Genomic DNA, 27,669 nt, shown 5'->3' on the forward strand with positions numbered 1-27,669 from the left:
AACACTTCTAATTTTTCATTTTTGTCCTGAGTCATTCACTAATCTCCTTCCATTGTTTCAGTCACCAATGTCACTGCCTAGGAGCCATATTTGTCTCTTCATTCTTCTTCATCCAACCCCACAGACCATTTATCTAGTCAGATGCTAAGGCTTGTCAATTCTAATTATAGCTATAATAACTAGCATTTATTTAGCATTTTAAGGTTTGCAAATAACATTGTATTTAATTTGTGTTACCTTATATATGTACATGTTATTTCATCCCAGTGGAATGAAATCTCTTGAAAGGCAAGAACTGCTTTAATTTATTTATTTTTTTTTCATATGGCAGCTTCCCATCAGAGTGTCTGGGACCTAATGGTACTTAATGAATGCTTGTCAAATTGAGTTGAATATATTGGGCAATTACTTCAAATTATCCAAATGCTCTTTTATTTTGATACAAATGGTCTAATTTATTATTCAGTCATTTCAGTAGTACCTGACTCTTCATGACCCCATTTGGGGTTTTCTTGGCAAAGATACTAAAGTAATTTGTAATTTCCTTCTCCAGCTCATTTTACAGATGAGGAAACTGAGGCAAACAAGGTTAAGTAACTTGCCCTAGTCACATAGCTAGTAAGTGTCTGAGACCAGGTTTGAATTCAGAAAGATGAATTTTCCTGACTTCAAGCCCAGCATTCAATCCACTTGTATCACCTTCCTGCCCTAATCTAATATTCTAATACAAAACCAAAGAATAGATGGAGAAAGTTCCGTCTACAAAGGTTTCTGAAGATAGTAATATTCAGAAAGTGTACATATGCTAATTAATCTATTGATGAGTTACTTTTAGTGGCTTAATTATGGCAATGTAGCAGCTCCACTGAGTCATGTGAATAAAGGACAGGGAGCATCAAATTGAAGGGGAAGAGATACTAGGAAATGTAGGTTCTGAGAATGGTCCCTTGGTCCAGAAGTTAAAGCATATTTTCAGGTTGGGAGTTAAGTTATTCTTCAGACACCATAGCTGTAACTATTATAGCCACCAATAATTTTGGTCCTAAATAGGTTTAATAAGAAATGTTATCAATTTTCATTAATTTCAATGAATCTGTTTCGGTGTGAAAATTCCCAGTTATTCAATTTATCTTATGATGTCTGCTAGACAAAAATGTGGGACATTCAATGAGATAGCATGACATACATTTAGTGAGATTTTTATGATTTGGAACATATTTTTCATATTGAAAGTTTTTTTGCCCCTAATTCCCAAATTTGCAGAATTATAATTCTTCTATTTTTAATTGAATTGAAGTTAGTTTTGTTGGGAAATAGTGTTTATAATAAATTATTTTACTTTGCATATGTTTACAATAGAATAGAATTCAGTTAACTTAAGGCTGAATTGTCTTAGGCCTCCTTCAGAAATGATCACTTCCTAAAGATACTGCGGGAACCCTTATAAAGTAAAATCATCTGTAAAATGCCTCTCCCATGAATTTCCAGGTAGCTTTACAGTGAAGCTAGAGAGACTAGGTGACAATAGTGAACTGAAGTTTTAACATCACTAACATTGATAGTGAATGTTAATTATTGTTTTCTTCATGTTCTTCTCTTGAAAGCCAGAATATCTTCAGAGGAGAAAGTCACTACTTTCAGAGAAAGTCCAAGCACAGTTAAGTGCCTATATTTTACTATCATGTCAACCAAGGCTCAATAATAGTAAAAATCAAATTAGAAAATAATCATATCACAAGGTTCTCATAGGTCTCTGTTATCTTGTTAATAAAATTATTTAGGTAGACTTTTAAGCCTGTGAGTGAGCACAGCAATGATATTAAATCTTTAATATTGTTAATGATAGCTCTTACTGTCCTGAAATCATCTCCTCCTCTCTTTCCTCAATAGATTAACCATAATAGAAACTTATCCCAAATATTTTTCAGAGTATATTTTTTTCAGTAATTCTAATACATTGGGACAAGTTGATTCTCTGAAAATATGAGGTGACATGATTCATTCAAATTAATTATGTTCATCTTTGGAATACTTAAGGGAAGTTAGCTTTGGAAACAGATAGTAAAGTTGAATTTCTTGTTTTCAAGCAGTAGTTAGCCTTACTTTTATTTTTTTTCCTTAAATGAGATCAGAATAATGAGATCTTCTGCTCAAATTCTGTTTGCTTCCTCTGCCTTGTTCTATTTCATAATTGTTTGGTTTGGGGTCTTAAAATAAAACTATTTTATTTTTTAAATATTCTATTTTCAAAGTCCAGAAAATGTTATTTAGTACTAAGACTTATGCATCAGTATAGCATCTTGAATATAATAGGTACTTACTAAATGCATTTTTGATTGAATTGACTTGAAGTAGCTCTGTGTCTTCTCTTTGTATCTGCAGTAACATGATGTTGAAAAAAAGGTTGTTTAAAAAATATTTTGTTTTTATCTTCAGCATTTCATGAATTCTTCAGTTCATTATTTTCTTTAAGAATTCAAGCCTGAGGGATGAACAAAATCATGAACATCTATGTTGCCTCCTTTGCTTTTATTTTTCATGATAAAATTTTCATTCCCCACTTTTACCTATTATTTTTGTTGAAACACATGGAAGGAGTACATTTGGGAAGTGAGATTGCCACATTTCTGTTTCTCACAAATGTGACAGGGAAAGAGTGGCAGCATTTTTTGAAAGAGGTTGATGATTTCCTGAAAAAATGTCTTTGAGTAGGTGTCCCCTCAAGATATAACTATTCAAAATACTGTCTCAACTTTACAGCTTGCCTTTGTAAACCTAAAACAGAATAAATTAGCACAATCCCCCTTTAGAGCTGCTATCCAACCTCTTCTAATCTGAAGATGATGAGAGTGTGACAGGAAATTTAAGATCTCATATGCTACCTGAAAGTCAAAATTAGGCACAGAATTGCTGCAAGACCTAACTTAATGCATATGAAAAACAACACAGTAAGACTGCTTTGAAGGGGAAAAAAAAGAAGTGGATGCTTGAGAAAATGTGAAAGATCCTTTTTGTTACCCTGAGAGCAAACAGTTCAAAACCTTAAAATTGAATTGCTTTTATAATAACTATGTTTAATGCAAATTCTATTCAAGATACAAAAGCCAGATGGGCATATATTTCTTGTTTGATAAAAGAGTAATTTAAAAGGGAATGTACATTAACTAAGGTTTCATAACACTGTACCTTAAGGGGATTAAGATATTCAAAACCTTTGAAGTCTGCAGATTTTATTTTATTTACTCACAAGGTTGAAGTTCTTAGTGATTTGTTTCTATAGGAAAATTGCCCATTAGAGTTTGTATTGATTTGCCTTTCTCAAAATGAAAGAAACAAATGTAATTCATTAGTAGGTTATTACTGACTCTCTTTTAATACCGGGTATCAAGAACTTTGTCTTTATTAACCAGCAAAATGTTTCTGAGAAGTGCTTGCTAAAACTGGAAATAAACAGAAAGTTCAGCTTAGGCCATGCCTATGATCAAGTTTGACTGTCATCACACCATTCATTGTTAACTATTGCTGAATCCAACATCCTGTAATGTAAACTGCTCAGGAAGACAGCATTGGATTGTTGAGATGGTGATCTGATCACTTCCCATGTGTATACTTGATCAAGATATAAGGAATTTGTGTGAGTTGTCTAAAAACCCTTATTCTTTGTTGCTTAATGAATGACTCCTTGAGCAATTGAACCCTTATTCACTTATAGTATCTTCCCTTATCTTCTTCACTTATTTAAATTTTTACCTATCTTTCACAACCTAGTTTAATTCCCTTAACCCCTTTGAAGCTTTTGTTGATCACTTGATAAATTTTTACATTTGTAACCTAGTCTCTGTAATTTAGCTTTTGATTATATACTGTCTTATATTGTCTCCTAATTGTATGTTTCTTGAGAGAAAACAAGGGGGAACAAGGGAAGAAGGATTTATTAAATGTCTAAGCACTTTCTAAACATAGTATCATTGATCCTCACAAAAGCTTCATGGAGTAGGGATTGTTATTATCCCCATTTTATAGCTAAAGAACCTGAAGGAGAAAAAGATTAAGTGACATGGCCATGATCATATAGCTAGTAAGTGTTTGAGGTCATATTTGAACTTGGGTCTTCTTGTCTCCAGGCTCAGCACCATCCACTTGAATTCTTTGCAAACCTTGAAGAATCCACACACACACACATCCTCATCATCCTTCTCATCATCATCATTTTCATCATCCTTCTCTTAGTATTTAGAACAATGCTGCCTGTGCATACAATAAGTACTCATTGAAGAATTAATCTTATTAAATTATTTATTTATTAAGAGCTTCCTGACCTTTAGGCATCATCATATGCCTTCCTAAAACCACCATTATAGAGAAGACATTACTGTTATCTGTATATATTCAAAGGAAGTTTTCCATAAAGTAAAGCAAAAGCATGCTCATTTACCTATGCATGTGGACATGTACACAATTTTAATTTGCAAGTTCGCAGGAACCACAAACTTCTTTATCACCTTTTTTTTTGTTTGTTTGTTTTACCCATCATTCTAAAAAAAAAGCAAAAAAACATTATTTGTGAGTTATTCTGCATTCTCTTTCCTTTTTGGCATTTAGTCACCCTTTTGGCAATCTGGTGAATTCCACGGACCCATTTGCAAAATAATGTTTCTAAATAATTGAAAGAAAAACCAAATGGAGTAAAGTGATAGGAATAAGAATTTTTATAGCATGTGCTATAGCACTTCACAAATATTATCTCCTTTCATCCTCACAACAACCCTGTGAGGTATGTTATCAGTCTCATTTTACAGTTGGGAAAACTGAGGCAAACAAAAAAAATTTTTTTTTTTAATAACTTGCCCAGAATCACACAACTAGTTAGTGTCTGAGTTGGAATTTGAGCTCAGGTCTTCCTGACTGTAGAATCAGTGCTCTATTCATTGTACTGCCTAGCTACCTCTAAATATCAGTTGGAGGTTAGTATAAATAAAGATGTGTTTTTCCCATCCAAGTTCATGAAACCCAAGTTAAGAACCCCTTATCTAGAGTGAGAATGATCAAAGTAGATTGGGGTTTGTTAGTGAAGGTATCTTGGATGAAATCATAGTAGGTTATTTTGTAGCCTACTCTTTCAAGTCAGCTATAGTGCATTCTCTTCAATTTTCTGATCAAAACTGATCAGGGCTCTCCATCCCCCACCTCCCAAAAAACACACTGTCATTTTACATTATAATACCATGTATGGTGATACTCCATATCAAAGAAGAAAAAATAAGAAGAAAGAGTATACTTGAGGCAGCTAAGTGGTACAATGTATAGCACACCTGCTCTGGAGTCAGGGGGAGCTGAATTCAAATCCAGCCTCAAACATTTGACATTTAACTAACTGTGTTACCTTGGGTAAGTCACTTAACCCAGATTGCCTTCCCCCCCCCCAAAAAAAAAGAAGAGAAAAAAGAAGAGTATGCTACAAAAGTACTGATCTGGGAATATGGACACCTGGATTCTAGTCCCAGATTGGCCACTATTGGCCTTAAGCAAAATAGTTAATTAAAAAAGAAAACATGGTTTCTAATCTCTAAAGTCCCTTCCAGCTCTAAAAATAAAATTGAATGAAAGAAGAATTATGGATTTTGGTAGGGAAGGAAGCATGGGAATATGTCAACCAATATGGCATTCGAGTTAGCACATATCAGCAGCTCTTCCTCATATGCATTTATGCATACTTCTTCTCTACCACTCTATGTCTGGTAGAACTTTAGAATCTAACACTTGTGTCTTTCAGGAACTTTTCACAGAGTAGTATGTACCCGATCCTTTATTAACTTAGATCATCAACATCATCATCATCATCATCATCATTATCATCATTATCATCATCATCAGAAATGGTTAGCATTTTTATAGAGCTTTAAGATTTCCAAAGTTCTGGGGCAGCTAGGTGGTGCAGTGGATAAAACTCTGGCCTTGGAGTCAGGAGGACCTGAGTTCAAATCTGCCCTCAGACACTTGACACTTACTAGCTGCGTGACTGTGGGCAAGTCACTTAACCCCAATTGCCTCACCCCCCCCAAAAAAAAGATTTCCAAAGTTCCTGAGATATATCATTTGATGAAATTATTGATTGTTTCTATGACTTCTTATTTCTCCCACTCATTATACAGGATTAGATTATTTAGTTTCCAATTAGTTTTTAGCCTATCTTTCCATGCCCTTTTATGACATGTAATTTTTATTGCATCAAGATCAGAAAAGGATACATTTAATATTTCTGCCTTTCTGCATTTGATTTTGATGTTTTTATGCCCTAATGCTGTGTAGGTACCATATGCCACTGAGAAAATGGTATATTCCTTTCTATCCCCATGCAATTTTCTAACATATCTAACTTTTCTAAAATTCTACTCATCTCTTTAACTTCTTTCTTTTTTATTTTATGGTTAGGTTTATATAATTCTGAGAGGGGGAGGTTGAGATCCCCCACTAGTATAGTTTTGCTGTCTATTTCTTCCTGTAACTCACTTAATTTATCTAAAAATTTGGATGCTGTAGCACTTAATGCATATATGCTTAGTATTGATATTACTTCATTTTCTATGGTACCTTTTAGCAAGAGGCATTTTGCTTCCTTATCTCTTTTAATTAGATCTATTTTTGTTTTTGCTTTGATTGCTAGACCTGCTTTTTTTTTAACTTCAGCTAAAGCATAATATATTCTGCTACAGCCTTTTACCTTTACTCTCTCTGTATCTCTTTGTGTATTTCTCTGCTTCAAATGTGTTTCTTATGAACAACATATTGTAGGATTTTGGTTTTTAATCCACTCTGCTATCTGTTTCTGTTTTAAGAGAAAGTTCATCCCATTCACATTCACAGTTATGATTACTGGGTATTTTCCTCCATTCTATTTACCCCTCTGCTTTTACTTTTCTCTCTCCTTTCACCCTGTCCCTCCTCACCAGTGTTTTGCTTCTGACCACCACCTCCCTCAATCTGCTCTCCCTTCTATTAGCCCCATCTCTCTTTTCTTTCCCCTTTCTACTCCTGCTTCCTTATAGGGTAAGATAAAATTCTGTACCTGACTGAGTGTGTATGTTATTCCTTCTTTGAGCCAAATCTAATGAGAGTAATGTTTAAACAATGTTCACTCCCCTCTCTTCTTTCCCTCTATTGTAATAGGTCTTTTGTGCATCTTCATGTGATGTTAATTTACCCTATTCTGCCTTTCCCCTTTCCTCTTCTCCCAGAACAATCCTTTTTTTCACCCCTTAATTTTTTTATGTCATCAAATCAAAGCCAACTTATACCCACACCTTCTATCTATGTATAACTCTTCCAACTGCCCTAATAGAGATACAGTTCTCAAGAGTTACAAGTATCATCTTCCCATGCAGGGATATAAACAGTTTAACCTTATTGAATAACATGTTTTGTTTCATTTTTTTCTTTCCTCTTTACCTTTTTATGCTTCTCTTGTATTTGAAGATCAACTTTTCTGTTCAGCTCTGGTCTTTTCATCAAGTTTGAAAGTCTCCTATTTCTTTGCATATCTATTTTTCTCCCTGAAAGATTCTGCTCAGTTTTTCTGAGTAGTCATTTCTTGGTTGTAATCCAAGCTCCTTTGCCTTCTGGAATATCATATTCCAAGCCCTCTGATTCTTTAATGTAGAAGCTGCTAATTCCTTGGCTCCTTGTGGCTCCTTGATATTTACATTGTTTCTTTCTGGCTGCTTGCAGTATTTTCTTCATATTCTGATAATTCTGGAATTTGGCTACAATATTCTTTGGAGTTTTCATTTTGGGATCTCTTTCAGAAGGTGATTGGCGGATTCTTTAAATGACAATTTTCCCCTCTGGTTCTAGTATACCAAGGCAGTTTCCCTTGATAATTTCTTGAAAGATGTATCTAGGCTCTTTTTTTTTTTTGATCATGCCTTTCAAGTAGTCCAATAATTCTTAAATTCTCTCGCCTGGATCAATTTTCCAGGTCAGTTGTTTTTCCAGTGAGGTATTTCACATTTTCTTCTATTTTTTTTTTATTCTTTTTTGTTGGACTGATTCTTGATGTTTCATAGAGGCATTAACTTCCACTTGCCCAATTCTAATTTTCAGAATTTATTTTCTCCAATTAGCTTTTTTTACCTCCTTTTCCATTTGATCAATTCTGCTTTTAAGGAGTTGTTTGTGTTGTTTTCTTCAGTGGATTTTTTTTTCTTCCACTTAGCCAGTTGTGTTTTTTAGGGAATTGTTTGCTTCAGTCAATTTTTGTCCTTTCTTTTCCAAGCTATTAACTCTTTCTTGTATATGTCTCCTTTCTTTTCCCAATTTTTCTTCTACCTTTCTCACTTGATTTTTAAAATCCTTTTTGAGCCTCTTCCAAGAAGGCTTTTTGAGCTTGCAGCAAACTCATATTTCCTTTTGAGGTTTCACATGTAGGCATTTTGACATTGTTGTCCCATTTTGAATTTGTGTTTTCATCTTCCCTGTTGCCATAGTAGCTTTCTATGGTCAGGGCTGTTTTTGTTTCTTCCTCATTTTTTGCCTATTTTGCGGCTTTTAAAGTTGAACTTTGCTCCTGGGGCACAAGAGGCATTGTCCCAAGCTTCTTGTGCTGTGGGCCAGGAGCTTGGTCACTGACTTTCTGCTCCAGGGCCTCAAGTGCTGGTGGCTTGTCCACTGCACTGGAGTGGCCTGGCCTAGTTGTGGCTGGTGTGCCCTGGGTTCTGAGGCTGGCAATTTGCCTTCTATGCTGGGGCTAGAGGTCTCACAGTTGGCCTGCTGTGCCTCTGGCTAGATGAGCCAGAGCCATGGGACCTTAGCTGCTGATCTCTGCTGTAGCTCTTAGCTGCCCAAATGAGACAGACCTTTCCTGAAGTCCCTCCAAGTTATCCTAAACTGGAAGATTGTTTCACTCCATCTTTTTGTAGATTCTGTTGTTCCAAAATCTGTTTAGAGGTTTGATTTAATATTGTTTCTGTGGGAAACTGGTGAGAGTTCAGGCAACTTCCTGGTTTTTCTCCATCATCTTGTGTACATATTATTATTATTATTATTATTATTTTACAAATAAGAAAAATGAGGCTAAGTGGATTAAGTGACTTATACAAGGCTAGTAAGTTCCTGAGGCAGGATTTGAACTCAGGTTTTTCTGACTCTAAATCTAGTATTCTATCCATTATATCACTTATCTGCCTGAAAGATTCTATTTCCAGTGTTACTTAGCATTTGTTGACAAAATGCTTTATTACTCTTGTGTACTTTCCATATGTATATCTCTCCAGCTAGATCATAAGCTCCTTTAGCACAGGGAGTATGTCTTTAATTATTTTGCCTCCTTCCTTTCCCAAACACCTAATGCAGGACTGAGACAGGAGATGGACAGTAAGTGTTTGTTAACTAATCATAAAATGATACACTCTTAAAGTTGTGAAAGGAGTTCTGAAATCAATATATCTATCTCCATGCCTCTAGGTGGGACCATACATAAGCCACCACTGCAGATGGTTAGCGAACTATTTTATCCCCAACTCTCTTCAGGGAAAGAAATTCTTTGACTTCATAGACTTTTTTTCCCAATAATTAACAATCCTTAATGCCAAGAGAGATTCTTCCTTTTGTTTTGCCTAAATCTTATAGCAAGAATATAAGCTATTTTTCTTTTTTTTCTATTACAAGAGACAGAGAATAGTAAGCTTCCAACCTGTCTACATTACTCATTTAAAAAAAGTTATTGTGGTTTTTTAATCTTATATACAAATTATAATTCTGTTTATTCTTCTTAGAACTTTAATTTACATGACCAGTTTCCAACCTCGTAATCCTATTGTATCAACTGATGACTAATATACCCATTAATTCACTATATTTAATTAATTTATTATTAATTTATGTATTTTACATATAAGATCATTGATTTTAAGCTGGAATGGGTATTAGGGATCATTTTGTTGAATTTCTTCATTTTAGAGTTCACAGAATCCTAGATTTAGAGTCTAAACATTTTATTTTACAGAGGAAATAATTCCATTCTCCATTCATCCTCTAAAGTGACTTCCTAAAACACCATTCTGATCATGTCACTCCCTACTCAACCAACTGTAATGACTTCCTATTGCCTCCAGGAGCAAGTAGGAAATGTTCCGTGTGGTATTCAAAGTCCTTCATAATATAGCTTTCTTCTGACTTTTCAATCTTCTTGCTCCCTGACACATATTCTTTGATCCAGGTATATAGGCCTCCTGGCTGTTCCATGAATAAGACGTTCCATCTCTTGGCTCTGGGCATTTTCTCCAGCTCTCCCCCAAGCCTGGAGTACTCTCTCTCCTCTGCTCAGAATACTGACCTCCTTGGCTTAAAGTCCCAACTAAATCCCGCCCTCATACAAGAAGCCTTCCCTAATACCTCTTAATTTCAGTGCTTTCCCTCTTTTAAATATTTCCTTTTTATACTGTATATAATTAGCTTTGTATATATTTGTTTGCATGTTGTCTCCTCCATTGGATTATAAGCTTCTTGAGGACAAATATTGTCTTTTGCATCTTTTTGTATCCCCAGCACTTAGCACAGTGCTTGGCACATAGTAAGTGCTTAATAAATGGTTATTCAACATAGATGGTTTGCATTTGTTTACATTTGTTACAAGTAGAGTTAAGGAAGAAAATACTGTGTTGAACTTGACTCAGCTATCATCCTATAAATCCTTTATTTGCTTATAGTGATTTTGAATTATTTTCCTTTTTCTTAGGATTCTTTGGTGAGGGTGGGGTAGGCTCATGAATATTGTACAAATAAATTAGTTGGTTCAGGCAGCTAGGTAGCACATAAAGCATGACCCAGACCCAGAGTCAGGAAGAACTGAGTTCACATCTGTTCTCAAGGGGCAGTTAGGTGGCACAGTGGATAGAGCACCAGCATAGACCAGGCTCAGAGTCTGGAGAACCTGAGTTCAAATCCAGCCTCAGACACTTGATTTTACTAGATGTGTGACCCTGGGCAAGTCACTTAACCCTATTGCCTAGCCTGAAAAAAAAATTTTTTAAAAAATCTGTTCTCAGATGCTAACTAGATTTGTGACCCTGGGCAAGTCACTTGACCTATCTGTTTCTGGTTCCATTTCCTCATCTGCAAAAGGTGGATAATAATGATATAATCATGATCACCATTATTATTATTGTTATTAGTTCAGAAATCTTTATGGCCCATCTGAATCATCACCATTGAATTGTTTTAGCTTTTAGACATCAATGGATAGATCAGTCAAGTAAATAAGCATTGATTAAGCACTCACTATATGCCAGACAGTGTACCAAGCACTGAGTTACCAAAAAAAAAAAAAAGAAAAGAAAAGGAATCAACCACATATTTTTGGCTCTCAAGGAGCTTTCATTTCTGTGAGGGAGATAACAAGCGAATAACTGTACATTTACGATCTATACAGTACACATAAAAGATAATCTTAGGAGAGCACTAGCAGTGGGTAGAATAGGAAAGGCCTCATTTTTGAAGCTGGGATTGGAGCTTCAGAAGGTGAGAGAGTACACAAAGAATCACATATACCAATGATTCAGTTCTACAGCCTCTTTGGCTTCTGTTTACTTACCTGTATATAGATTGAATTTTTCCAGTAGAATAATGAGGACAGGAACTGCTTTGTTTTCTGTTATTATACTAGAATGAAGTGACTCACACATTTTGTTGTTGTTTAGTCATTTCAGTCATGTCCGACTCTTTGTGACTCCATTTGGGAATTTCTTGGCAAAGATACTGGAGTAGTTTTGCCATTTCCTTGTCCAGCTTGTTTTACATATTTTTACATAAGAAACTGAGGCAAATAGGGTTAAGTGACTTGCCCAGGGTCACATAGCTAATAAGTGTCTGAGGCTGAATTTGAAATCATGAGAAAAGATGAGTCCTCCCGATTCCAAACCCAGTGCTCTATTCACAGTATCACCCAGCTTCCCCTGCCACTGCAAACAATGACTTGCACATAGGAGACATTTAATAAATATTAATTTCATTAAATTGAATCTTACCCTTCCTTCAAGGCCCAACACAAATACTTTCTCTTCTGTAAAATCCTTCTGTTATCAGATGATGTTTTACCCTATCTGAACTATCATACATTTTATCTTTATTATTGTTCTTTATTATTGCTAGTCATTTTGTGTGTGTGTGTGTGCGTGTGTGTGTGTGTGTGTATGTGTGTATGTGTATAATTGCCATTTCAAGTACATTCTCTGTCCATTAATAGCAGGGACCAGTTCTCATTTTTCTTTGTATTCCCCATATAGAGCCTAAGACATTGTAGTAATAGTTATGGAGTAAATATTGATTAATAGATATACAACAGTTTTTTAAAAAATGACTAACATATGCAGTTAGGAAACCAATTGATACTCCATCTCACCAAGGTATTTTTACAGAGATACCTAAACTACTTCAAATACTTTTGAATTTGCTGTAAAAAGTTTGTAACAGAATATATGGGTCATATACCCATATACCCAGGAAAAGTAGCTTAGAATGTGTTAATTTGAAAGGAACTCAAAGTTTTATGAATACACAGATTTATTCTACTAATTGCTTTTTTTCTTTCTTTTCATGTTCTTTTTGGTCATTATGGTAGAAGGAAATTATATTAGTTTTAAAGAAGATTTTTTTTCTTCCTTCAAAAGGTCACAAAGGTTATAGTTTAGAATTTTAGTTTCAGTATTGCTTATTAATTATTTGTGGATTTGGCCTAGTTTCTCATTTTGCCTATTTCTTTTTTGTCTTTCTTTGTTCTAATATATACTTATAAATCTACAAAAGAGAGAGAAATATATACCTACTTATTTAGATATATGCTTACATATTTTGATGAGTCTGCAAAAGTCTAAGGCCATCCCCACCACCAATATAGGTTCAATATCTTCTTAACTCTGAGGTCTTCATTGCTTCTTCTCCTCATTCTTTATATGACATTACTCAATCCTCCACCCTCCTAACAAGTCAAGATATGCTTTTTTCATGTCAGATCCATATTATTTTTGTTTTTATTGAAAAACGCTTCTTCCATTTTTTCAAGGAACATTTCAACATTTATGATAACCTGGAGGATAAAGAACTATTTTTCTAGCCTTTTTGGCTTCTCTTTTAGAAGAGAGGCCAACCTGCACTTTGCACACACATAGCCAGTCATTCCTCTGCTATGAGAGAAAGAGAAAGATCACATACTTTATGTAGGTCACTCGAAAATTCCCCATGTCTTTCATACTTGAAAATAAATTCTCTAGCCTTCAATCTTCTCTTGTTCTTGGCCATTCTTTTGGCTAATTCCTATAAAGCTTTCCCATTAACCATGCTGGGGGCTATGGAAAAAGGTTTTGTTTATTGTAGCATTCTTCTGAGCTACCTTAAAAGAAACAAACAACATCTCTAAAATTAGACTAGCCTGTTGTCAATTTTTTTTTTGATTAGAAGGTCCCTCCTAAAGTTTCAAATCTATATAAGCATATCATTCTTTTTTTGGGGGGGCCGTGTCTAGAACCATGGTACTTTCATAGGTCTTTATAGATCCTGATACCTAGGGAATTACTGGAGTAGAAACTCATTCTACTGATGTAACTTCTGTGTAGATATGTGTATTCATGTGTGCACTTTTCTTAAAGAAGGCGAGACTACAAAGGAAACTCCCTTCATCAATGCAAAACTCTGGCCATCTGTAACTTTTAGTCTTGACAGTGCCTGGGATGCTAAGATGTTCACAAACTTATTTATCATGGCCACAAACCTGGGGTATGTCAGAGGCAGGACTTGAACAAATGCTTCCTCATTTCAAGGCCAACTCTCTAGCCACTTATATTCTACTGCCTCTGATATGTACACATAGTCAATCAGTATTATGTAGCTCAATTACTTTAAATTTAATCCCTAGAAGGCAGTAGAACAATCATTAAATCATCAGTTTTCCAGTCTTTAGATACATCTTAAAGTGGATCCTAAAAAAAAAAAAAAAGAAGAAAGAAACAGAAAAGAAAAAGTTATCATGTAGCAGCAGGTCTTCAAGAATATTATAGTACATCCAACTCTCAGTTATCTTATGGTTTTTTAAAAGCTACATTATAGTTGTTCTAGTTGTCTTTTTGTCTCTGATTAAATATCTTGCCAATTGATGATTAACTGAGAAGATTACTAGAATTGTACACATATTAATGTACCTATCTGTGATATTGTAAGCCTTTTTAGTGAGTCCTTGAATAGCTTTAACCTTCTTCTGCTATGTATGACCTTGATTTCAAATTCCATAGTGATTCTTCTTTGTCTATTTGGAACTATCCTTCCACAATGATAATTCTAAAGATACAAAAGTGATTTAATGTCACCTTATTTCAATGAAATATTTGGCTGAATCTGGGATTCCTAAAGATTCCATGAAAGGGAGAATGAGGGGGAGGGAGAAGTCAAAGTAAGTGGTTTTCATAATAAATTCACTACTTTGACACTTCAAAAGTTATTTAATTTCATCAGCCTGGATACCACCCTATTAACAAATCAATCCATCTAAAGAATGTATTAAGTTCCTACTATATGCCAGGCATAGTGATAGGTGCTGGCTTCCCCTATCCACGTAGATTATGATGCTTCTACACCATAGTGATAGGTTTAAGAGTTGCTATGACCACAAAAATCCATCATTTGGAGACTATCATTTTAATGATGAGCTTTTCTGAACCTAGATAGTTTGAATTTTGGATGAGAACAGTTTCTCTGGAGCCCTATTTAAAGTGTTTCCAGCTTTGAATAGGATCTGCCAGATTTTGTGTTCTGCTAGTGTACCCTTCCGAAACACAAGATCACCTTCCATGTTGTGCTGAGGCATTACAGTAGGTCTTTCATTGGGAAATACTTCAAATACAGATATATTGAATATCTGATTAAAATTATATATTGGTAAACTTCTTAACATTTTGTATGAACTTATAATTCTGAAGAAACCTTGTTTTGAGACATTCAATGGTGAATATCCACAGAAGGATGTTTCAGTGAATTGTTCATTATTCTGCTACAAAATGATGCCTTTTAGTAATTTTAACTCTATTCTGTGTTTTATCTATAGAAAATGATACCATCTACTGGACAGACATGGGCTTCAATAAAATTAGCAGAGCCAAAAGAGATCAGACTTGGAAGGAAGATATTATTACAAATGGTTTGGGAAGAGTGGAAGGCATAGCAGTTGACTGGATTGCTGGTATAATCCATGACATTTTTTACCTTTTTGCACCAATTTTGCTAACGGCTCAATCTTCTTTGTCAAAATTACGTTTCTGGCTCATAACAATAAACTTTTGTACTTATAGCCACAAGGGTAAATAGTCTGTTTTGCTTTCAGCACCACTCTTTCTAATACTTCAATGCCTCTGGATATGTGTTTTTTATGTAGAAGTAGATCATCCAGTCTTAACTTTGACAAAGTCTCCTGAGAACTCCATAAGGCAGGGAAAAAGAAAAAAAAATGCCTTAGAAATTCTTATACCTGAAGACAGTTGGAAAGTTAAAATACACCCACCCTTTCTTTAGATGTCAAAAGTTTCAGTTTATTTTTGACAGCTAAAAGTACCAAAATGTTATTTTATCTAGAAATCTTTGAGAACATGATTGGAAGTGTTCATATATTAGGTGTTTATAGTCTTCTGCTAGCAGAAAAATGATGAAAACAAAACAAAAATAATTAAGACAAATTAAAAAGCAATCTTGTCAATTATGCTAGTTATACTGAAATTCAATTTTAGCATTTCCTGTTATTCTTACTAATGATATTGCTAAAATGTTTGGTCTTTCTTCCAGGTAATATATATTGGACAGACCATGGCTTCAACTTGATTGAAGTTGCAAGACTTAATGGTTCATTCCGATACGTAATCATTTCTCAAGGCCTGGATCAACCAAGATCTCTAGCTGTACACCCAGAGAAAGGGTAATTTCATTTCAATACATACATATATCATATCTATCAGTAAAGAGAGAGAGAGAAACATAGGTTAAGAATGTTTTTAAGTGCACAGTTTCATAAGTTTTATGAATAAAGCAAATTTTCATACAAATATGCCTTTTAGATATTATATCTGGAATGAAACCCAGACTTTTGGCTTAAGCCCAATATAATGAAAGAATTTCTTTCATTATGTTGAATCTTTGTATATGTGTGTGTATATGTATATACATGTTTACATATGTATAATGTGTACAAACATTAATTTATTTGATAACAGGAGTCACAGAAATGTTCAAACTAGTATTACACTGGATTATACTTCTTATCTATACATTGCTTATAAAGTGTGTTTTTCTCCTTTCCCTATTTAAATACTCCATCTGAAATTACCAGTGCCCCCTACTTGCCCAATCTAATAGACTTCTCTTAATAGTAAGCCTTCTTGACTTTCTACACTTGGTATCCTTTAACCTCCAAACTTAACATTTCTCAGATTGAACTTATTTTCCTTCCCTTTTTTTAAACTATTCCCATTTCTACCAGTGATATGACTATTTTCCCAGGCTCACAAGCAAGACGTAGTATCATAGAATCCTCTATCTCCATTCATTAAATCCTACCTGCCATGTTGTGTCATTTATCTCTTCAAAATATACTTCAGATTTGTTCTTTCCTCTTCATTGTAACTACCATTGCAGAACTGAACATATAGTTGAGGTTCGATAAAGATATATTGATTAATTTAACATATTTTTCAGAACCTTATACTATTCTTAGTCATGCTGGAACAGAAACAATTCCTTACAGAAACATTTTAATATTAATTTAGAATACATCAGCCAAACATTTTCCTCAAGGCTCCAAGATAAGAAAAGACACAGCCTATTTAAATGATGGATTTATCAGCAGGAAATCTTTATCCTAGCCTAGAAGCTTTGGAAGCATATGTCTATCTTTCATCCCACATGTTTACTGATATGATTTCCTCCAAAAAAATTTTAATGGGTAGACAATATAAAACTGAGCATATATTGGCTTCTAGGTTCTATTACATAGTCATTTCAGAGTCAAAATCCATATCCCAAGGGTAAAGCATAGCATTTTAGTATTCTATTTGAAGTTAAAACATGGCAGGTATTTTTGCCAAGGGAAAAGGTGAACCATAATGAAGTAAATTAGCTGAATCTAAGATATTAAATGTACCTTGAAAAATGGGCATGAACAATGGGATATATAATGCCTTTTTAAAATATAGAAATAGAAAATCCATATACATTAGTGAAGCCTTAAAACCATTCCCTCTACATTTATTGATTTGTGTATGTGTGTGTGGCAAAGCATCATAGAAACTATGTATGTGAATGTGTGTACAGACTCATTTCACATGAAATAATAGAGCACTATATTTGACAAAAAAAGACAAGGTTCCAAATCACAGGTCTGTTAACACTATTTCTGTGATATTGGACAAGTCCCTTCCCCTCTATTTTCCTCAGTCTCCATAACTGTAAAATGAGAGAGTTGGACTGAATTTTTTTCTAAGACACCTTCCTGCTCTAAATCATTAAATTCTACATCTACATGTGTGAACTTTTTAAAGGTCATTTTCTAGCTAAGCAATTCAAGAAACTGCTTCAGTAAACATAACTAAGTTTAGAGGTGAAGGTTGTTTATAAGGCAGACATGAAGAAAATGCTTCATTTTTTGTGACCATGAACTTGGAAATATAAATCTTTCAATGACAGTTCTTCTCTAGTGTGCCATTTTCATTCTGTACCACTTCCACATGTCAAACACTTTTGTCATAAGTGTTAAATCCTTGACTACTGAGAAAAATTTTCCCAAGAGGTCCAGTTCAATCCTAGCACTCCTACCCAACCTCATTAAGAAGGGAAAAGGAACCCTTTTCCATGCCACCCAAAGTGGGGCTATTTTAAAGATAACTATACCTATGTTATTATAGATACTGATTTGGGAATTCTTGGTTTATATTGAACATGAAGTAAAAATGAAATCTACTTTTTGTTTGATAAAACCTAAAAGAGAAACTGTATACCTCTTAAATGGCAATTAGTTGAAATGATGAGCAAAATGAGTCACCATGGCCTTGCCCCATCTCCCATTAATAGCAGTGGTAGTAGCTATTGTTGAAGATTCAAGGTGTGGCCATGTGACTGGACCAGAAGTTCTGAGAATGATAGTGTCCTTCTTAGGCAAGAGGGCTGGAGGAAAGGAATGTATAGGAAAGGCAACATTCCTGAAAAATGAGCATGCTGTAATTATCATATGTAAAATTACTGAGTTCACTCTATCTTCAGATTTTTGGGGATTTTGAGAAAAAAGGAGCTATCTAAAAAAAAAGAAGAAAAGAAACAGAATAAATATTGTAAAGGACAACTCCCCATACTTTTATCCTTAAATGTTAGGAAATTTTTGTTTTTTTTGCGTTTTTGAGATTGGGTCTCCCTATCTTTCCTAGGCCGGGAGTACAACAACCTCTCATAATAAATATTTCCACTGATTGGCATGGGAACTTTAACCTGCTCTGTGTACTAACTGGGCTGGTTTGACCCTCTTCAGGCAGCCTGGTGGCCCCCCAGTCCCAGGGGTTCACAAAATTGGTACTGGACTTAATGGCTCAGAACTACTGCAGCTCAGAACTATGAAGCTTAAGCAATTCCTCAACCTTAGATTCCCCAGGTAGCAGGGATTACAGACATATTACCATGCCTAACCTTAAATGTTAGATTTTTAATACTATGATGTTTGATTAAAACACCATATGAATATTCTGAAAGGACAGCAAAGTTTCATTTTGAAATTAGGTTGGGACAACTGGACTAATACATATTTTCATTTCAGTAGTCATTTCTTAACTGTCTACTAGGTTCAGGGCAGGGGAGCAGTAGATAGAGCCCCAGCCTGGATTCAGAAAGGCCTTAGTTCAAATCTGACCTCAGACACTTACTAGTTGTGTGATCCTGGGCAAGTACCTTAACCTCATCTATTAAATGAGCTGGAGAAGGAAATGGCAAAGCACTCTAGTATCTTTGTCAAGAAAACCCCAGGTAGGGTCACAAAGAGTTGGACGTTACTGAAAATGACTGAACAACAAAAAAGGTTCCAGGCACTGTTAGAAACTAGGGATGGGGGGGCAGAGCCAAGATGACAGAGTAAAAGCAGTGACTTGCTTAAGGTCTCCCCCAAACCCCTCCAAATACCTATAAAAAATGACTCTAAAATTCTAAAGCAGCGTTACCCACAAAAGACAGAGAGAAACAAATTTCCAGCCCAAGACAACCTGGATGGTTGATCAGAAAGGTATATCAAGCCAGGTAGGGAGAGTGGGCGTGCAGGCCACAGTGACCCTGGAGCAGGCCTCAGAAGACTGAATCACAGGCAGCTGTGACAGATTCTAGACTTCTTAACCCATGAATGCCAAAGATAACTTAGAAGGTCAGTGGGAAAAGTCTGTGTCTGCCATGAGAGAGAGAAGCCGGTGGTCTCAGCTCCAGTCCCCAAGCTCTGCCGGGTCAGTGGCTGCCTTCTGAGCTTCTGGCCCACAGACTGATGGGGAATCGAGTGACTGATCAGAGAGGGATTTCAAGGATCTCTCTGCTAGTGCAGGATACTCTTGCTTTGCCCGTGGTTGGATATGGGTCACAGTTCTGGGGGGCAGTCCTGGGGTGAGGAGGAGTGCTTGTTGTAGTGGCTGTGGAGAGGAAACTCTCCTCACAGTTCCAAGACAGAAAAGAGTGCTCATAGACCAGAGCACAGGCCAGGAAAGGAGTAAACACCTTGCCCTTGATCATAGCACCTTGGAAGAACTGAAAATTTACAGGTCCCTAGAAGTATCTCTGAGAACAGCTGCACAAAACCCCTGAAGCTTGGGACAGTACATTCTCCACACTGGAAACAGACCCTTACCTTAACAAAGAGTCTGTAACTCAAGTAATTGGCCGAGATCATGAGCAAGCAGCACAAAAAGAGTCAGACTATATTATCTTGCTTTGATGACAAAGAAGATCAAAACATACAACCAGAAGAAGTCAACGAAGCCAAAACTCCTATATCTGAAGCCTCCAAGAAAAATATGAATTGGTCCCAGGCCATGGAAGAGCTCAAAAAGGATTTTGAGAAGCAAGTAAGAGAAGTAGAGGAAAAACTGAGAGTGATGCTAAAGGAGACCCAAAAAAATACTAAAGAAAATAACACCTTAAAAAATAGCCTAACCCAAATGGCAAAAGAGGTCCAAAAAGCCAGTGAGGAGAAGAATGCCCTTAAAAGCAAAATTGGCCAAATGGAAAAGGAAGTCCAAAAGCTTACTGAATAAAATACTTCCTTAAAAATTAGAATGTAGAAATTGGAAGATAGGGACAATTTGAGAAATCGAGGCACAGTAACACTAATCCAAAGGAATGAAAAAATAGAAGAGAATGTGAAATATCTCATTGGAAAAACAGCTGACGTGGAAAATAGATCCAGGAGAGAGAACTTAAAAATTATTGGACTATCTGAAGCCATGATCAAAAAAAGAGCCTAGACTTCATCTTTCAAGAAATTATCAGGGAAAACTGCACTGATATTTTAGGACCAGAAGGCAAAATAGAAATTGAAAGAATCCACCGATCTCCTCCTGAAAGACATCCCCAAAGGAAAACTCCTAGGAATGTTGTAGCCAAATTCCAGAATTCCCAGGTCAAGGAGAAAATATTGCAAGCAGCCAGAAAGAAATAATTCAAGTATTGTGGAAACACAATCAGGATAACAAAAGATTTAGTAACTTCTACATTAAGGGTCCAGAGGGCATGATATTCCGGAGGGCAAAGGAGTTAGGACTACAACCTAGAATCACCTACCCAGCAAAACTGAGTATAATCCTTCAGGCTAAAAAATGGTCATTCAATGAAATAGGGGACTTTCAAGCATTCCTGTGGAAAAGACCAGAGCTGAGTATAAAATTTGACCTTCAAATACAAGACTCAAGTGAAACATGGAAGAGGTAAACAGGAAAGAAAAATCATAAGAGACTTACTAATATTGAACTATTTACATTCCTGCAGGGAAAGATGATATTTGTAACTCATGAGTTCTTTGTCAGTATTAGGGTAGTGGGAGGGAAAAATTATGTGTTTGTATGGATAGATAGATAGATAGATAGATAGATAGATAGATAGGTGGAGGGCACAGGGTGAGTTGAAGATGAAGGGGTGATATCTGGAAAATAAAATTAAGGGGTGGTAGAAGATTATACTGGGAGGAGAAAAGGAGAAGTAGAATGAGGTAAAATATCTCACATGAAACAGACAAGAAAAGGCTTTTATAGTGGAGGGGAAGTGGGGGAAGGTAAGAGGGAATGAGTGAATCTTATTCTGATAGGATTTGGCTTAAGGAGGGATTAACATACACAATGAGGTATGGAAATCTATCCTACCCTATAGGAAGATAAGGGGGGAAGGGGACAAGAGAGCAGGGGGTTGATAGAGGGGAAGGCAGATTGAGGGAGGGGATAATCAAAAGCAAACACTTCTGAGGAGGGACAGGGTCAAAAGAGAGAATAGAATAAATGGGGAGGTAGGATAGGATGAAGGGAAATATACTTAGTTTTTCACAACAGGACTACTATGGAAGTGTTTTGCATGACTACACATCTATAACCTGTATCGAGATGTTTGCCGTTTCAATGAGAGTGGGTGGGGAGGGAGGAAGGGAGAAAATTTGTAACCCAAAGTTTTAAATACACATGTTAAAAATTAAAGAAAAAGAAACTAGAGATAGGAAGATGAAATAAGACACAGTCTACATCTTCAAGGTACTTAAAATTTAAAGGGGAGTACAAAATGTAAATAGCTATAATTCAAAGCAGAATTGGATTATTACAATGGAATAGTTTGGGAAAATTGATTTGAGATGTATCATAAGGTAGAAATTGCTTCCAACTATAGATCAGGGAAGGCTTCAAGGAACAGAGGTCAATTGAGTTTGGGCCTTGAAGGAAAAGAGATTTCAATAGGTGTAGGTAGGTTTGGGAGACCAGAAGTCCACTCCATGTATGGTCAAGCTATTATATTATGATTTCATATTTTTCTCCATGTAATATATCAGGAGATATAAAAAGACCCATATTTTATCACTTGAAGGATCTCCATTGACATGGATCACAAATGTCTTATCTTAATGTCTTAATTAGATCTTCAGGGAGAGTAAAAATGGTAAATACACACACACACACAGACACACACACACATACACATACACACACACATACACACACGTGTCACGCAGCAGCCAGATGGTCATGGGCCTCTTTAAACTTAGCTAAAATGGTCCTTAGATTACAGATATTCAAATCTATGACCTGTTCCATATGCAGAGCCTTTTCCATTTTCCCAGGGCATATTAAATTATGAGGTCCAAAGGCATAGCCTTCAAGAATCCAGAGCTACCTTCAGGCTACAATGAAGGATTGGCAAAGGATTTTTGCTTAGCTAAGACCTCATAGCAATTATCTATGTTACAAAAAATATTCTACTGTATTCATGATATACCAAAGTATGAGAGATGGTATGCCAATTACTGATTAACATACATAGAAAGATATAACTTCTCTGAATAAGCAAGTTTTATAAGTTTAGAGAAGTTGATGTAGCTATCTCTAAACATTTGAGTGTTTTGTTTTTGCTTTATTTTGTTGGAGTTTTCCACAAAATTAAGAGGATACTTTGAATGAGCAATGGTTTTCCAATAGAATAGGAAGACTTGTGTTTTAATCTGTCCATAGGGCTATTTTATTTACTCCTCAGTAGCTCTAAGAGTTTAGAAAAAGCTCACTGGAAGATTCAATTTTATCTAAAGGCCATGTTTTCTTCACTTTTTCTATACCTTCTTGACTATAATAAACATATCTAATTGTACCAAATCCTGAAATGAAAATCACACTGTAGTTCTGGAAGTGCATATCTACTTATTTTCAAAAATCAATAAATCCAAAAGAATTCTAACTAAAAAATGCCTGAGATAATGATCAATGAGATGCCTGGAAGGTTGTTGGTCATTGGAAGTGAATTATCTTGATATCAGAGGTGGTGTGTGTCTTCATTTTAGTTTTCATGATACTCAGAATGCTGATCTAAAAATGTCCGATCAAGGGGCAGCTAAGTGGTGCAGTGGGTAGAGCTCCGACCTTGGAGTCAGGAAAACCTGAGTTCAAATTTGGCCTCAGACACTTGACACTTACTAGCTGTGTGATCCTGGGCAAGTCAGTTAACCCTGATTGCCTCACCAACCCCTCCAAAAAAGTACAAATAAATAAACAAATAAAGATGCCCAATCAATCATCATACTCACCAGCAACTGAAATATAGAAACTTCAAAGACCTCAGTAGGAGTTCCTAAGACAGCAGAGCCTTGTAACTGGAAATAAAAGAACACAGAAAAGAACTGAGAAACCAAACTGATGACCAAAAAAACCCCCAAAAAGTAGAGAACAATGCATTGAAAGTGATGAACAAGAACTTAAGAATCTTCCCAGTGTTGTTTATTTTTTATTATCTTTCATGGTTTATAAAACAAAATCTCCATTTTTAATTTGTATGAAAGTTACATGGCATTTTCCTAGCTCTTTGATGGATACCCCAAAGAAGGAGATATTGAAATTAAAGTGGACTTTTGGTTTGGGTCCTTACTGATGCTCAACATAAAAGGAAGCTTGTAGCAAAGTCCAAGTCTCAAGCTAATCTCAATGTTGGGGAGACTATTTTGTCACAGAGACTGCTAATTTGCTAATGAATACTTCTCTTTCAGCACACTTGCTTTACTAACCATAAACCATGACAATGAACAAGATTTGATGGTGTTTTGGGTACAGGGATACAGGACAATCTTTCATTTTGTTTGAGTAGTATGGTAGAGTGGATAAGACTTTTGGACTTAAAATATCTGAGTTTCAGTCTTACCCCAGATACAATCTATGTGATTACTGTGATTTATCTTTCAGCATTTCAGTTTCATCATATGTAAAATTGAAATTACAGGGCAACTAGGTGGCTTCATGGATAGAGTGCTGGAAATGGAGTCAGGAAGATCCATCTTCATGAGTTCAAATCTGGCCTCAGACATTTACTACTTGTGTGACCATGGGCAAGTCACTTAATCCTGTTCATCTTAGTTTCCTCATCTGTAAAATGAGCTGGAAAAGAAAACATAAAACCACTTCAGTAACTTTGTCAAGAAAATCTCAAAGGAGGCCATGGAGAATTAGACAAAAATGACTTGATAACAACAACAAAATTGGAATGATGATATTAATAAGGTAGTTAGTGCAATGGATACAGTATGGAGCTTAGAATCAGGAAGATCTGATTCAAACCCTGCCTCAGACACTTTGTAATACTGGGCAAGTCACTTGACTTTTCCCAACCTCAATTTCTTTCCAACCTCATCTGTAAAATGGGAACAATAATAATAGCACCTACTTCGCAAAATTTTAATGCTCAGGAGATAACATATTAAATGTGTGTGTATAAAACTTTTTGCAAACTTTGAAATGCTATATAAATGCTAATTGCTATTACTGTCATCATCATCATCATCATCATCACCAGGGTAACTTTTAATACCTCCTTCACAAAATTGAAGAGTTTTGCATACTTTGAAGTGCTATATAAGTGAGTTTTTATTGTGTACTACTTAAAGTTTTTCTTGGTTCCAGTTGATGAATATATAAATCACTATCTCCTAGAGAAGAGAGACATGAAATGGACAGTTGAACAAAGAAAAATGTAGGATTCAGTTCCACCATTTATTAAAATTAGTCATTTATTGCTCAGAGAAATGACCATATCCTCGACATTTTTACAGCAATTCCTTTGTTTTTCAAAATGGTGAAAAACTATATAGAGGAGTTAGAATAGGCCGGGAGTCAATGATCGTTACCTTCTGTTGGAGTGAAGTCTTAAGTTTTATGCATAACTGAAAAGCAATTAGTAAACTCCCTTGATATGCTAAAGTCTATTTTATATGGATAAATCTCAAGGAGGGGCAGAGCAGAAGAGGGGAATCTTTATTTTAGCACAATCCATTTCAAAGCTTCTTGAAAGACTTTAGGTTATAAAAGTAATATTTACTGCATTATGTATGGAAACTGCTAGCCAGGTCTGTGCTTCAGGGAAACACTTTGGCAGGTTAACAGAACAAGATGTAGGATTTAAAGAAAATGATTGATACAAGCTAGTTGTTTTTCACTTTATTACAAGGAGTATATAGTGAAGAATATTTGAATCACATCTTTAATAGTCTGAGGAAGGACTTTCCTTCATCTGACATCTGTTTGCCTAATAGCTTCTTCTTCATGCCCAAAGAATTGTCTTTTTTCTTTCCTTTAATGATTAGGTATGCTAGATTTAGGGCTGGAAAGGACCACAGAGATTATCTAGTCTTAACCCTTCATTTTACATGAGGAGAAAGGTTTTGAAAGATCTCTTTGAAGTTATAGAGGTAGAAAATGGGGGGAGTGGTATGATGAGCCCCCAAGGTGTGAGTGTGCTTGCAATGTTCATGTTGAAACTTTAAGTGCTTTACTTTCACATTTCTGTATGCCTTTAACACCAATGGAATGTCATGATGAATCTAACAGGAACTGATCAAATAATAATGATGTCACTTCCTATTGACATAGAGAACACTGAGAACAAAGGGGAAAAGGCTAGAAAATTAAGTCTGATTTTTTTTTGTGCATGTCTAAAAGACTTTAGAATGTGAGTTGGTCATCGACAGCTTTTACCTGGGGCTTCTGTGTTCACTAAAGTGACAGCTGCACCAGTATCAATGAAAAGCATTATACAACTTCATAGTATCTAGCTAAATAGAGCACAGGTTGACTGAAACTCAAATCAGGCACTAAGTGCCAAGAGTTTTCAAGTATTTTCACCTCAGTGGTCACTATTATCTAATATTAATTCAATTTTAATAGATAGAAAAACTGTTTAAAGTGAATAAGCAGATTAACTTTCTGAGATAATCTTTGGTCACCAGGACTTGCTAAATTCTGTGTCTGTGTCTTCTTTGAGGCTCCACAGTTTGAAGGGTAAAGAAACTTGAGGAAGGAGGAATTAAAAACAATAAAAATGATCAGAAATTAGAAATGAGAATCTACAAATAAGTATAAAAAGAAAATGAGTCATTTTAACTTGAGAAATGAAGGCAAAGACATGATTTAATCAACTACTGAGAATTACTTGGGTGCTTAATCATTATCTTTTGAATGAAAAAAAGTATATTGTATAGATTATGGCATTCAACTTGACAGGCAACCCATTACATGATTGTAATTGTTAATCTACTTTGGACCAGTGTTGCAAATGGACCAGAGTTGAGCAAGAAGAGATTGAACTGAAATGCAGAGGAGGAAATAGTCATTGCTTTTGATGAACCCAAACTACTCACTCCTCATTTCTATTATGCCTTATTTTGCAAAATGGCTACTGTATCATTATAAATCTTTGAATTATTAAGTTCTTAGAAGAATTTAATGTCAAAACAATTCTGAGGACAAAAAGAAAGATACATAATGGATACAAACAGACTGCAGCATATTTCCAAGGATGAACTGAGTGTGAAAAGTGGCATGAGGATATGTATGCTGGAAAGGAGGCAGGCTTATCATGTAATGAGAATCAGAGGAGGTAATAAAGGCAATGTTGTTTGAAACCTAAGTGGTACACTGGTAACACAAAATGGTAATGAACAAAAGGAAGGCCTCTGGCAAATAGAGCTGACTTTCTATGAAGGATTCTCAGGACAAAAATGGCACAAGAATTTCACAAGATGAAAGATATGGAGGGGTGCAATCCCTCCACATCAGTGGAGTGAACAGCTATGATAATTAAATCACAGATTCTTCAAACCACAGTAAGCTAAACAACTATCCTGAATTACTCCATGGATGACTAAACAGTATATAATAAACTTAACGTACAAGAAGCAGACTCAGATGACTGGAGCTTGGGAAGAATTTCCCATTTATGTTGTTGCAACAATTGAGGTTATAGAATTTATTTCTGTAAAGATATTTGAAAAACAAATGATAAAATGCCCATCTGTTTGTGTTGAGTTCAAGATAAATTAGATGACCTTTAACTTTCTTCCTGGGTCTACTTCTGCCATTCTCATCTCTCTACTGCTCATCTATTCATTCTCTCATTTTTCTTTCTCTTTATTATTTCCTTTCTCCAACCACACCTTTTTAAATTTAATGAGTATAGCAGACTTGAAGTTATGTGTCAGTATGCTCAAGATAATGAAATCTATACCTTTTCTTCCTTTTCATTTATAATGATAAAAAACATAATTCTAGTTTTGATATTTCTCAAAAATTAAAATAAAAATAGAATGGGTATAATGAAATTATTAACCCTGAAAGAGAAGGGCAGAGATTAATGATGTTAGGGTGAGCTCTTTCACAGCGGTCTGTCATTATTTCTTCATTAGGTTCTTTTTCCCTTGAAACTATTACAGTAAATAGGTGTCACATTTTGGTAATATCTGAATTGTGACTCTTTTTCCTCCAGATTCAGTTTCTTAGCAGATGCTGATCATTTCTAGCTTTCTCCTTTAATATATTACTGGCTAGTTCTTGATCAGCTTCTTAAGTACTTTCAGGTGTATAGGCCAGGCATCATTATTTGGAGTTTTACTTTTTAGGGTGT

At 35.4% G+C, this 27,669-nt stretch overlaps 1 protein-coding gene and 1 pseudogene across 1 annotated transcript in view; one reads left to right on the top strand and one right to left on the bottom strand.

Moving 5' to 3' along the window:
• Nucleotides 1-102, bottom strand: part of LOC114023028 — an 883-nt pseudogene extending 781 nt beyond the window's left edge.
• The window catches only part of LRP1B (LDL receptor related protein 1B), a 2,189,733-nt gene that overhangs the window by 1,582,423 nt on the left and 579,641 nt on the right, over nucleotides 1-27,669 (top strand). Inside the window, exons 36-37 of the mRNA XM_027835590.1 lie at nucleotides 15,086-15,220; nucleotides 15,817-15,946. Coding sequence (XP_027691391.1) covers nucleotides 15,086-15,220; nucleotides 15,817-15,946 — 265 coding nt within the window. The remainder of the gene's footprint in view (nucleotides 1-15,085; nucleotides 15,221-15,816; nucleotides 15,947-27,669) is intronic.

Source organism: Vombatus ursinus, unplaced genomic scaffold (assembly GCF_900497805.2).
Source record: "Vombatus ursinus unplaced genomic scaffold, bare-nosed wombat genome assembly UNPS02014816.1, whole genome shotgun sequence".
Taxonomy (NCBI): domain Eukaryota; kingdom Metazoa; phylum Chordata; class Mammalia; order Diprotodontia; family Vombatidae; genus Vombatus; species Vombatus ursinus.